We start from the raw sequence: 13746 nt of genomic DNA on the forward strand, positions 1-13746 counted from the left end.
TTATATATATACATAGCAATACAGCAATTGTTACCTGTTACTAGGATCAGTCACCAAAAGCCAACATGGTTTCCTTGGAAACGGAATTTTTAAGCCTGAAGTTTTTTTATTTCCACACTAAATTGACAGGATTCTATGTAAAGTGACGATGGTTCTGTCCCTAATAAATCAAAAGTCACAATTTTAAGTTACCAGATTATTTTATAATGTGTTACTGAACTTTGCTCGTCACCAGCAAAACGATACAATGAGGAATGGAAACAATAAAGTAAGTATCGGAATAAACTTCCCTAAATTAAAGCCACATTCTAGGTGGGATGAATACTCCACATTATTTGAGAACACATGGAGGCTATTGTAATGTTTAGCGAAACACGTTCTAAAACATCATCATTATCATCATCAGCATCATCATCATCATCCACATGAAATGTATGAAACAAGCGGCATGTTCCAATCTCTGTCCATTTTCCAATGCTGGTCGTACAACAGTTAACACATCAGCACAGTGGCCAAGTTTGTCCCCGCTGGTCATCGAAAGGTGTTGTTTGAGATCACGTCTAGATTGGGTGGCATTCTTATAGGCGAGTGATGGCAATCCATAGTATCATCTTGTCGTTACGGAAGTATTAAAAAGTAATTTATTACAGGGACTCTCGATTTTGGAGATAGAGGAGGTAACTACGAAGCCTCTAGCTGTATTTGTCATTAATTCTATGTTCGTGTGCCATGCTCCTCGCTTTATCTTTGCTATCTGACCTCCCTTGGTCAACTTTTCCTCGTTTCTTGCTTTCTTCTCATTCTTCTTCCTCTTCTTTCTTCTTATACTTATGCACAGTCTTTTCCCGTTCAAATGGAGCCTGTTCCACATTTCTCGGTCCCAAACGTCGCATTACAGAGTGTGTTGGATATGCGGTTTTTGTCCAGTAACTATTCGCTTGCATTCGGGAGATGGTGGATTCGAACCACACCTTCGGCAGCCCTGAATATGATTTCCCGAGATTTCCCATTTACACACCAGGCAAAATTTGGGGCTTTAGACGACTAAAAGGGGCCCTAGGGGCTCTCAGCTTGGGAGCGTGGGAGCGTCGGTTGGAGACCAGGGGGCCCTTAGTTGAGTCCTGAAGTGGCTTCAAGTTACTTGTACCAGGCTCCTTACTTTTATCCGTCCTATCCGACCTCTCTTGGTCAGTTCTTGTTTTTTCTGACCCCGACGGTATTAGAGCATTCGAGGCCCAGGGAATCTCATTTCCACGCCCTTCCTGGCCCTTATCCCATTGTCACCAAAAGATCTAACTGGATACGTAGACGGAGAATCACCCGCGAATTTCATGCTCATTTCTAACTTAAATAGAATAATGGGTTTAGGATAAATCAATTGTAACATTTGTGGATCATTCGTAAATATTATTAAAACATAAAAATGTGTATGTACATACCGACTACTTTTCACGAGTTTCTTCGGTGGCATTGCGTTGGCGCCTTTTGTTTACCTGTCGACGGAGTATGGTCACTGAACTTCGTATTGTGGCGATAGCGATGTCGTGAAGTCGTGTCCGGCTGAGACCGAGAGAATCCCATAGCTGTAGAATAAATTTAGGGATTGTGCCTCGAACTCCGATCATGAGTCCATCTTACAAAGAAAAGATATAACTTATCGTAATAATAACTGGACAAAGATATTCAGACTTCAGAGACATAGTACTCGACATTCTTTGATGCCAGTCCTCAACAAAAACAAAAAAAACAAAAAAACGAACGTTCATGCGCAATCCTACTGAAGAAAGTCGCGTGTTCAACGAAATAGTCGTGGATATGTACATATTGCACCCATAAAGCGACTATGTAAAGGGTACAATATATACTTTTATGTTTTAATTATATTTACTAATGGCCCCCAAATTGTACTCTTGGTTTACCCTAAACCCATTATAATCTTCTATTTAAGAGACAAATAACCATGAAATTCCAGGTATATTCTCCGTCTACGTAGCCGTTTCAGACGTACCTCACACATACTGAGTAGATGTCATAGGCCTCTAACATACAGCAGCAGCAACAACAACAATAACATTTCTAACTAATATTTCTTTCCAGGTGTGGATAACAACACTTTGTGGTTCCGACTCGATGGTTTCTCTCGTCGGTGTGAAAAAGTATGGTCGATTTATCTCTTTTAATGATCATAGCCTTATGCGGCACTGTTATCATAGTGGGTAAGTCATTTTAAATACTTGAACACGGGTTAGTATGTGGTAATAGGAAGCCAAACATCTATCTAAAATTTAGCAAACGTTTACTATGTTTTGATCCTTTAAATTAAGAGTTCATGTATCAGTAAGATAACCATGAACTTCCAGGGATATTACCTTTATATAAATTCTAAGAGGAGGAGAAAGCGAAATAAATACCATAGTTTTTACTCAAACAATGAGTTGATCGTTGGGTTTTACTAATTTTCTTTCTATTATGGATGCAACTTTTAGTTTCTTTTTCTCCATTCATTGATTCAATGAACTGATTCAAAGAATATTTTTCCCACTTATGTGACGTTCCTATTCAACTTCGCTTGGTCAACACTTGTTCTTTTCCGATCCCGACAGTATTAGGCATCGAGGTCTAGGAAGTCTGCCATTCACGCATTTCGTGGCCTTGCCTTTCTTTGGCCGATACCTTCATTTTTCGAAGTGTTGGACCCCTTCAATTACTTTTCTCTCTGATTAGTGTTCATAGCGGATGGCTGTCTCGTTTTACTTCCTCTTAAGACCATTCCGTGTCAGCACGACGTAAATCCAACTGTGACTCTCTTAAAGCCATATAATGCTTGTAAAGAAAGGATGAGATTTAATATCAAGAAACATCAGGATTGGATTGAAGAAATGATGAAGAGATTGAAGCGTTGATCACAGAGAAGAGAAAAGCCATGCAAGCATGGCAAAAAGATATGAACTGTCTCTCGCAAAGAAAGAAGCCATTTGTCTTGACAATGCAAAAATGTCCAAAGAAGAATCCGTGCACTCAACAATACATTTAAATCAAAGGAGTTACAATATCTAGCAGACAATGATTTATGGCAATTCTTCCAAGCCACGAAAGCAGTTTATGGTCCCACCACCTTTGGTAGAAATCCACTCTGGTCCAATGACAGTACACTTCTGAAAGATCAAGGCTCCATCATGAGTAGATAGAAAGAGCATTTTGAAGGTTTCTTCAATCAGAAATCAAATTGTTGATGAACAGGTGTATGACCTAATAGAACAAGCACTCATCAAAGAACAACTTGCTTCCCTACCAACACTGGATAAAGTTAAGCGTGCTGTTAATCAAGCAAGGCGACACAAGACCACCGGTCTTGATGGTACACCTGTGGAAGCTCTCAAAGAACGTGGTGAGGAACTCATAAGACACGTACACGAACTAATTGTTAAAATTTAGAACACTGAAGAAATGCATCCTGATATCAGAGATAGTCTTATTTTTCCAATATTTAAGAAAGGTGATCGAACAGACCATAGCAAAATGGTTATGTAGACGAAAGGTATCCACGAAATGTCACTGTAATATTTGACCCAAATGGAATATAATAATTCGTTTTACTGAAATAAAGTGTAAAATCTGCGGTAAATTAATAAATAGTACGAAATATTTTACTTGCGGGGAATAATATGGATACATACTTTACTACCTTACAACTATTTTTTCTGCTACGTCGCAGCGCTTCCGTATGGGTTTTGTTTGTCTAACACTTTCGTGTGTGATGTCTTTGCTCACTGAAGTTGTTTGAATTCATTAGGTGTCGTTTTTCTTCATGTTGGTCATTCGTTTTGTATCCTAACTCATTTATTAAATGATATATTTACTGGTCCAGGGATCATGCTATTTTCCTTTCAACAAACAAATAATAGATTTATTGGTCCAGGGATCATGCTATTTTGCTGTTTGAACTGCCCGCGCTAGTCATATCGACAAAGATAATAACAATTCACAGACATAGCACTCACATTTGTCGGTGCAAAAGCCCTGGACGTCAAGAAAGAAACAAAAGACGGCACGTGCAGCGGAATACAACATAAAGGAGTCCTGTCTACGGCCCGTAAGTATGTATACATATTTCTGTAGTAACGACGGTATTTCTTAATTTACCGCAGATTTTTCACTTCATTGGTGTAATACGTTCATTTGGGACAAATATTACAGTGACATTTCGTGGATACCTTTGGTCTACATAACCTTATTAATAACTATCGGGAAGTATCACTATTCCTTGGTAAAGTTTATTGCTCGAATTTTGACAAATCGTATACTACCCTTAGTAGAAGAATTAGTATCAGAGATCCAGTGAGGTTTCAGGCCTTTTATAGGAACCACAGATATGAAATTCACAGCTCGACAGCTTCAGGAGAAATGCAGAAAACAGAATATACCTCTTGTTGCTTTCATTGATCTCACTAAGGCATTTGACTCTGTAAACCGTGATGCTTTGCGGAAGATTTTAGTATTACGTATATATTTGCACAGTCCGGCCCCGCGGTGTAGGGGGCAACGCGTCCGCCTGTCACTCGGCGGCCCCAGGTTGTTCTCATTACATATAGCCGCTGTTATGCAGCCGGTCAAGGACGTTATTCCTCCAGGAATACAGAGAACTTATAGAATGGATGGGGAAAGTGTTTAATTTGAGCCGTCTAAGGGCAAGGACCCGTACACGTTCTGTAACATTAGTCGACTTACGATATGCGCTGATGATAATGCAGTTGTTGTTGTCTGAAGAACTAGTGTTAATCTTGAAATCCTTTTCAACTGCATACAGAAAGATTGGTCTCAAACTGAATACCAGTAGGACACTGATTATCTATCAACCAGCTCCTAGAGAAGGGCATAGACAGATGAATGTCTCCATTGACGGAGAGAGCCTTCAAGTAGTAAACATATTTCTGTATCTTTGCAGCATACTCTCATAAAGCGCAAATATAGATTCGGAAATCCAGTTTACCGTGCCGGAGCATCCTTTGCTAAACCGAGATCTCGAGTATATGACAGTCATGATGTCGATGTTGCAACAAAGATGCTCGCATACAATTCAGTTGTAGTTCCCACCTCACTATATGCATTTGAATGCTGAACACGCTACAGGCGGTATATTAAAAAGCTGGAACAATATTACCAGCGATGTTTTTGAAATGGCGTTTGGCTTATAGTGTCGGGAGTGTCTGAGGACATGTCTTTCTATTTGACACCCGTAGGCGACCTGCGCGTCGTGATGAAGATGAAATGATGATGTAGACGACACATACATCCAGCCCCCATGCCAGCAAAATTAACCAATGATGGTTAAAATTCCCGACCCTGCCGGGAATCGAACCCAGCACGCTAACCACTTAGCCATAGAGCCGGACGATGTTTAAGGAGAATTCTGCGTACATCCTGGCAAGACAGACGCACGAATGCTAGCGTACTTGAAGAGGCACAGACCACCTGTATAGAAGCCATGGTTTTCCACAGAAATAATAGTTAATATTATTTGCTTTACGTCCCACTAACTACTTTTTCGGTTTTCGGAGACGCCGAGGTGCCGGAATTTAGTCCCGCGGAGTTCTTTTACCTGCCAGTAAATCTTCCGACACGAGGCTGACGTATTTGAGCACCTTCAAATACCACCGAACTGAGCCACCACAGAAATATATTTCCACCTTGAAACTATTCTAGACTGATATGACGGCAGTTACGATGGATAGGGCATGTAATACGCATGCCCGATAATCGTATTCCCAAGCAAGTGTTTTACTCTGAGTTAACAGTGGGTAAACGTTGTTTGGGAGGTCAGAGGAAGCGATTTCAGGATGAAATTAAGGCTAACTTGAAGAAGTGCCACATTGATGTTAAAAACTCATTAGTTCATCGCGGCATACTACTTTTCGAAGAAAACCGTAGGCGAATAGCGAATGATGAGGCAACGTAGGAAAGAAAAAGAGCGAATAGGAGAACAGTGGCTGCTCCACGTGGGACTATATGCCATCTCTGCGCCAAATTGTGTGCTTCCCGTATTGGGTTGGACAGTCACCTACGGCCTCATAGATGAAGAGGAGTTCTGCCTGGAAGACCAGCCTACTCGTTTTCGAGTGTTTGCTGTTGTACTCCATTGAACTACGAGCAATGACCATCTTAAATTCATATATTCTGCGGTTATGAAATCGGATAGCTATAAATATTCTAGTTTGTACATTTCCATGAACAGGGCGGTTTAAATGTTGAACTTGGAGAATGAGATTAGTCAGACGCTGTATGCATTACCGTATCTCAAAATGTACTACATTACAGCTGAACGTTTTTGAGTTAATTGTGTCTCATGTATTCCCTAAATGTACCTTGTCTAATGCTCCATTTTTTAATCCATTTTCACATGATTTTTTAATTTCTTACTGTGTATTCATTTTGATATAATTGTTGGGTGAGTGATTGATGCTGTAATGTTCATAATACAATATAGGTCAGTATACCTAAAAGACGAATGTCCATTTTGTTTTGCCTGCCTTCACTCAGCCTGCTTATAATGTAAGTTAGGTCTCAGCTTTGTAGCTTTACATTTTCATTTCATTTGTTTACAGTATACTTTGTCCATTGTTGGAAGACCATACATACGGGACGTTAATTGTTTAATAAATCATATTTCTCTCTACCTAGTTCCCGAGCCAAGGAAATTAACAGTTTACGATTAACGTTTCTCAACTTGGTTAGGAATCGAACCCGGGGCCCTGAGAACCGAAGACCAAGACACTGAACACTCAGCCAGAAAGGCAAACACAAAAGAGATGAAAGAGAGGAACTTGGCACGGGAAAGTATAATGAAGGTTGGATTCAACAGGGTCGACTCTCACTCTTACAACTCTGAGATCCTGAGATTCGGATCCGTCTACACATTTATATCTAATGCAGGGAGGATATGCCCCTGCTCTACAGGGAGGGGCAGCGAAAATTTTCCAAACAATGTAGCGGACATTGGAGACAAAGATTACCCGTAACCCATTGCTAGACTCACCGGTAAGGTGTAGCAGCGCGGACGGATGTATAGTTTCTTTACAGTAGGCTAAGAGTTAATAATGAATGAAGTTGAAAACTAATGTAGATTTTATCAGCAGCTGTTGAAAATGATGTCCATTGTTCTCGATACAAACGTTGCGTCAGCGTAAAAAAAAAAAAAAAAAAAAAAATCCGAACACTTTGTATCTCCACCTCTAAAATTAGTCAACGACTAATTATTCGTTGTCTAATTCTATAAGTCACCATACTGATAGCTAATAAAAATAATGTTCAACAACAAGTGTAGGAAGTGAACACTAATAACATAGGCTTAGCAAAGAACTCTACTTGTAAGCTAAATATTCATTCCCTCTGCTTACCGCTAACCATGTTCGCTGCGTTGCCTAACCGCGGACTTTATCCCCACCACTCGGGAGCAAAGTAAGCATTTCCCCAGTCTACCTGCGCGGCAGGACTGGCTAAAGAGCCGGTAAATTTTCGCTGCCTCTCCCTGCGAGTTTGATGCAGCATATTTCTTGGCTTTTGGGTATTGAAGGAACCATCATTCACATAAAGCTCCATGTTGATGTGCTTCTTTCTCTTCGAATATTTTACTAATCTTGAAGCGTATGATTTCTCAAATGTATGGTATTTGAAATATTAAAAGGACCTAGTAATTTTGTTTTGTCTCTTGAAGTAATGACACCTTTACATAATTTATTCTTTTTAGAGTTAATTTAAAATAAGTTGTGTATCTTTATTTACAAGAGCCATAATATACTTATTTCGTATTTCATATTTCAGCCTACGTACTCTCTGAATTCCTAGATTCTTATAAACAATTCTCGGCAAGTAAAAGTGGCAAGCCTGTCTTCAGCTACGGTTACGAAAGTTACAATGGTAAGTGAAACATAGACATTATAATTTCATATTTTAATAAAAAATAATCCGATGGAACGATTTATAATTAAAATCCAATACTTTAAAATAATTACTACTTGCTCTCTAATTTTACAGTGAAGACGTGTGAGGAACTTGCTTTAAATTTCCACTCTTCCGTTTGCACCAAGTACGTTTCAATTGACCGAAATTGGGATAAACTAGAGATTTAATAAACTGAGCAGTTGGCCCTACAGTTAAAACTGAGGCCTCTGAAACCTAACCTGCGGACACCCGTAAAGAGAAGTGTGACGCCTACGAATCCACAATTCCATACTATAAAGCAAATCATATTAAGTAACAGAAGTAGTGGGTTGATATAAGGTTATGTTCGGAATGCTTAGTCTACAACAGCAACCACCATCTAGAGGAAGTTGAATAGTACGTGCCATTGAAAAAAAAAAAAAAAATTAAAAAAAACACTACTCACATATATTGTATTGCAGTGCACAATAAAACATTAGAAAGACCCAGGTGGAGCACAATGAGACGACACACAATAATACTGCAGAATAAGCCGAGTTTCCCTGAAAACTAGAACACACACTGACACTGTCATAACGTTTAACATGAGTTTTCGTTTTCCAGCACGTTAACTAGTTGAGAGTTAATTTTAATTCATTTATTACATTCTCCCGTCTAGGAGTGTGCTAACAGCTCAACTTGGAGCTCTTAGGCCTAGGATACGGAATTATTTTGTTGTTGTACATTTTTGTTGGAGTGGTGCGCTGTGTCATACGTTTTGTAGTTTGCATATAATATATATACACTAGGGTGTCCCTTAAAAGGGCAAGGAAAATGGTTTTTCATTTATTGAAACGCATACCCCGTTATTGTGTTTATTAGTCTATTAGTTACCCAAGTACAGAATTTCAACTTCCTACATTAATTTTAACTCGTGCCGACGGGGCCTAAAAGTTTTAGAAAACAGCTGCTTAAAGGGTCTCTTAACTGTAGTTGTAGATGAGCACTCAAAACAATTATTTTAGAGAAATATAAATGAAAACAGAAATTTATATAATGCTCTTCTTGTAAGTAACAAAAAGATACAATTTTTATAGTTATTCATTTGGATAATTTCCCCTTCAAAGTCTCTTTTTTACAGTCTGGGTGAATTTTTCTATGTTCTTGCACACAATGTAATAAGAACTGCTTCTGTTCTTCATCTGCGGTAATCAAACCATGAAAGTCTGTCATTAGTTTAACAGCTCTTTCAGCTGTGTCATTAACTGCTTTTAGTAGAAACCTTCTTTTTAGCTTCCACAAGCGCCACGTTGTCTTTCCATGAAGATACAATTTCTGTCAAGTTTCAGTCGTGAAAATAAATCTTTACTCTTGACGGAAACAAAATCACTCAAAGATGTCCCTAAAACAAGATAAAACTACTTATAATGCCTATAAATAAAACAAATAAGTTCTAAATTAAATACCAGATTAAACACTACTGGGCTACTACGTACCATATAGAGAGCCAGACATCTCTTCTTTCGATGGAACATATCTCTTTCCGGAATCACCAAAGCTTTCTTTTTGTAAGTTTTCTACAATGTTTCCTTTAGTCTCCTCATCAACTTCGTTATCAAAAATTGAAAGGATGGCTATTTCCTCTGACAAGTACCACAAGTGTTGACTGAACTTGTTTAAAGCTGCATTGGAAATCAACTTGTCAACTTTCTCGTAATCTTTTAAGGTCTTTAAAAAACAAAAATCTTGATTCGGCGCTTTTATCGCCAAACTGCATCCAAGCCAGGGCTTCACGTTAACTGCCACAATGAATAAACAAACATCTTGTAAAGCTTGTTTGTCCTTAGCGCTCATTTTAAACTGGGACTTCAGTAAACACATTTTTAAGGAGTAAATAGCTCTTGCCATCCATCGTGCTTGATGCATTGCACCAGGAGGTCTGATTTTTATTTTATTTTTAATGTATCAACCCAGAAAAACAATAGCGACCTCATGAGCTCGCAATAATCATCTTGTACAGTCGATATTGCCAGCTCATTGTTAAAAAAAACACCAATTCAATAATATTTGCCTCACAGAGATGTTGTTGGACAAAATTAGTGCACGGTTCGATGGTACTAGGATTAATATTCTTCCAGTTGTCTCTAAACTTTTTGAACAGCGGAATATCAGGACTGCTAGTGATTTGTTGAATCTTTGATTCAAACACACTTTTGAGCACCAGTTTGTAAATATGATGGCGGCAAAGAAGGAGTAACAACTCTCTTTCTAGTTTTTGCTCTAAAAGCACACAAGCTCCGTTCAAGCGTCCTGTATTAGATGCTGTTGTATCGCAGCACATTATTTGTACCTTATCATCCAGGTTCCAGTCATGAAGGGCATTTGACACTACTTTAGCTTGCTCTTTGCCGGAAGAGTTGTCTAACTTCGGCACAGCAAGAAGTTGTTCTTCCTCGTCATATGAAGTAATAAATGGTAGGCGTTCTTCTTTAAAACTTCTACGTCCAGAGCAGGTAACAATTTTCCATCCCAATGAACAGTAACTACTTCGGGCACGTTATTCTGAAAATCGGATGTAATGGATCTCGCTTTATCTTTTCTCATTTGTGTTCGAACGCGTTGAATAGAAGATTTGTTGATCAGGTAATTGTCAGAACTAAGACCAAGTGCTTCTACTACAGACTGAATTATGTAAACAGAATCTCTGATGCTTAGTTGACATCTGTCTAAAGTTGCAACTAATGTAGAAGTGATAAAATCTTTTCTTCCTCTTCTTGTCGACGTAGCTAAAGAACTTACAGATTGAGATGTGGAAGGCACAGATTCTTCCAGGCTTTCTTCAGAGCTTGTGGATTGTTCTTCTACGTCTTCATGTGTATCAAAAGTCTGTAAAGTTGCAGATTCCAATGAGCTCGCGAAAGGCATTTGCTTTAGTCTCTTTTTATTTTCTGCGAGTTTTCTCAGCCTGGCCCTTTCTTCAATATCAGCCAACATTTTGTCAACACCCGCTAGGCACCCGGCTCTCTTTGCTTTTGCAAAAATATTTTATCTTCTTCGATTTTATTCTTTCAAGAGCATCAGCATGTGCGATATCGAAAAAATTATCTAATTCAAGTTGAAAATTCTCTTCGCGGCGCCTATGTAAATCCTGAATCTTCTTGCTATTTTTTTGCAGTTCTCGCCAGACCTGATAAAGATCCACTAACTTCTTAACACTATTAGGCACAGCTCTAGTAAGTATTCTAGCCTTTTCCCAGAATATATTGCACTCCCGAATGACAAGATTTGCGCTTTCACCAACAGTCAACTTAACCTCACGTATGTTGAAAAATAGAACTGCGAGAACTTAGCGATTAGATGGTAATTTTGCGCCTGTTATTTGGTGATTTACTTCACCAACCAAGAAAATTCTTTTTTATTGCTCCTTAGTTCCACTGACATCTTCGAAATATAAAACAATCCGTGATAGCTACCCGATAAGCGAAAACTAATTGACAATAACAATGAGAGCGCGCCACTCTTGTGACGCAAGGACATGTTTGCGCGCGAGTCGGCACGGGTTGCACTGTTCCAAATAAGGAAAAATATTGTTTTTGGGTGTTTTAGGCCCAAATGAATAAAACAATAACCTATGCATTGCAAAATTAAAAATTTGAAAAATAAGGGACACCCTAATATACACACACAATAACTTTCGTAAATTGAACTTCATTTCTTCTACTTTAAACTAGGATTTTTGGCGCTTTCCGATAATAAAACGTTCATTTTTAGCTCATAAAAGTGAATGAAAAGGAAACATAAAAAAAACTTTTTCATAAGAATATAACTAAACATTTATTGTAATTAAATTATTTCCAAATTTGTTCGTATTCATAGCTAGGTCGTCATAGTTCTTTGAGGGTAATCCACTTTTTAGTGTTTATTGTTTTCTACAGATGTCAATGGTATCACCTTATACCTCTAAGTGTGCAACAATGACTGACGTTAGTTGTGGTTGAGCCTTTGCCAAGTAACGTGATATTTGCAGAGTCTAAACATATTGAGTGGATTTTTAACACTGTCTTGGCGCAGAAGCTGGGTCTGGAAATAGGTGATTGGTAGTGGGGGTTGGTTCACTGTGCCTGAAAAGAGCTGCACCACCTCGGGATGAAGACACGAGTTTACTTTCGCAGGTCACCTGAGTATGCCAAATCAAAAGACCTACACCAGGCCTCTCCGGAGGCCACACGCCATTATTATTTCCGCTCGATATCATGAAAACTGTGTACAATTGGTAAGAAAAGGTGAAAGCTGTAATTGCCTTTCTCTCAAAATACAATGTTCTTAATAGCAACAGTCAATAATTAATATAACTGGTAAAATTGCTACAAAAACGTACAAGAAAATAGGGTAATACGGTACCATGATTTTTATTCGTATGACGATCATCCTGGCTGTGACGTGAAAGGCGAAGTTTTTAAACCTGTCAACGGAATAAATAGAGTCACCCGAAATATCCATTTAAAAATGAAATTATCTTGCTTTTTCTTGCGGAAGTGGTCATGAAACACAGGCAACGTCCGATCTCTTTAAGTGAAACCCACTCATAAAGTACACGGTCTATTTCTTCACTGCGAGACTGGTGAAGAAACACGATTTTCAACAGGTTTTTCTGATTCCGAATTCACTACGAAACTTCGAAACTGACTTGCTTACTTTGTAATAACGTAGGCTATAATGCCGTACTTCCCACATGAAATCCTGCCATTAATTGCGTCACCAACTCCCTTTCCCATCTTATTCAGCAAGTATTTCAGCTTTTTCGTACAATTCAGAACATTTCTTTTATGCTTTGCGGATTTATCCATCTTTCTGGAATGGAGGAGAATAGTTTATCTAGAAGAATAATGGACCCAACATGGACGGTAAGAGAAGCAGATGGAGACAAAGGCAATGATGGTTAGAATCAGTTTTAATGATTTAATGAAAATAAATTTGAAATTAAACAAGACCACAAAGCTAGTTGCAAGTACAGGCCTACAGACTGAGGTGGTGGTGGTGGTGGTTATTGTTTTAAGAGGAAGTACAACAGGGTAACCATTCTCTATTAACACTAGTCAGAGGGGAAAATGGAAGGGGGTCCAACATTTCGAAAAATGGAGGTATGGGCCGTAGGAAGTCAAGGGCCAAGGGCGTGAAAATGAAAGACTCCCTAGGCTACGGGACCTAATACCGTCGGGGTCGGAAAAGAGAGTTGACGAAGGGACGTCGGATAGGATAAGTTAAAGTGAGGAGCCTGGCACAAGTAAGTGGAAGCAATGCTAAGACTCAGGTAAGGGCCCCGTTGTTGCCAACCCATGCTTCCGTGTAGAGAGTCACTGAGGCCCCATGTAGTCCCTCTTACGACAGGTAGTAGATACCGGGGGTGTTATTCTATCGTACCTACCCAAAGAGGGTACTTACAGACTGAACTCTGAAAGGCATAAGAGTCTATAACGAAGAAGTATGTACATATGTCCCATTCTTTTCTAATAAATGCATGCAGGAGAATCATTAATTCAGGCAGATTTGAAGTAATAAAGTCCTTATGTCTGAACGTTTCGTTGATATTATAAAATGTGTTCGACTAGCAGTAGAATTTCTGTTTTTAGATCACCGCTGTTAACAAGTTGACACTGTACAGTATAGCTTCTAACCAATCAGATGCTCTAACCATGCGGTGATCTTACATGGGAAACAAGAATAACAGTTCCTCGCTACGCTCACTCAGGCCACTGTCGAGGCTGTACAGTCATCTACGGACTCACGGATGAAGAGGAGTTTTTCTTGGAAAATCAACTTACTCGTTTT

General features: G+C 39.0%; 1 protein-coding gene across 1 annotated transcript in view; it reads left to right on the top strand.

Moving 5' to 3' along the window:
- The first annotated feature begins 247 nt into the window (after nt 1-247).
- Nucleotides 248-13746, top strand: part of LOC136866783 (carbonic anhydrase 1-like) — a 43910-nt gene continuing 30411 nt past the window's right edge. Inside the window, exons 1-3 of the mRNA XM_068226842.1 lie at nt 248-268; nt 3241-3388; nt 7819-7914. Of these exons, the coding sequence (XP_068082943.1) occupies nt 248-268; nt 3241-3388; nt 7819-7914 (265 nt within the window). The remainder of the gene's footprint in view (nt 269-3240; nt 3389-7818; nt 7915-13746) is intronic.

The sequence above is a fragment of the Anabrus simplex genome, chromosome 3 (assembly GCF_040414725.1).
Source record: "Anabrus simplex isolate iqAnaSimp1 chromosome 3, ASM4041472v1, whole genome shotgun sequence".
NCBI classification, from domain to species: domain Eukaryota; kingdom Metazoa; phylum Arthropoda; class Insecta; order Orthoptera; family Tettigoniidae; genus Anabrus; species Anabrus simplex.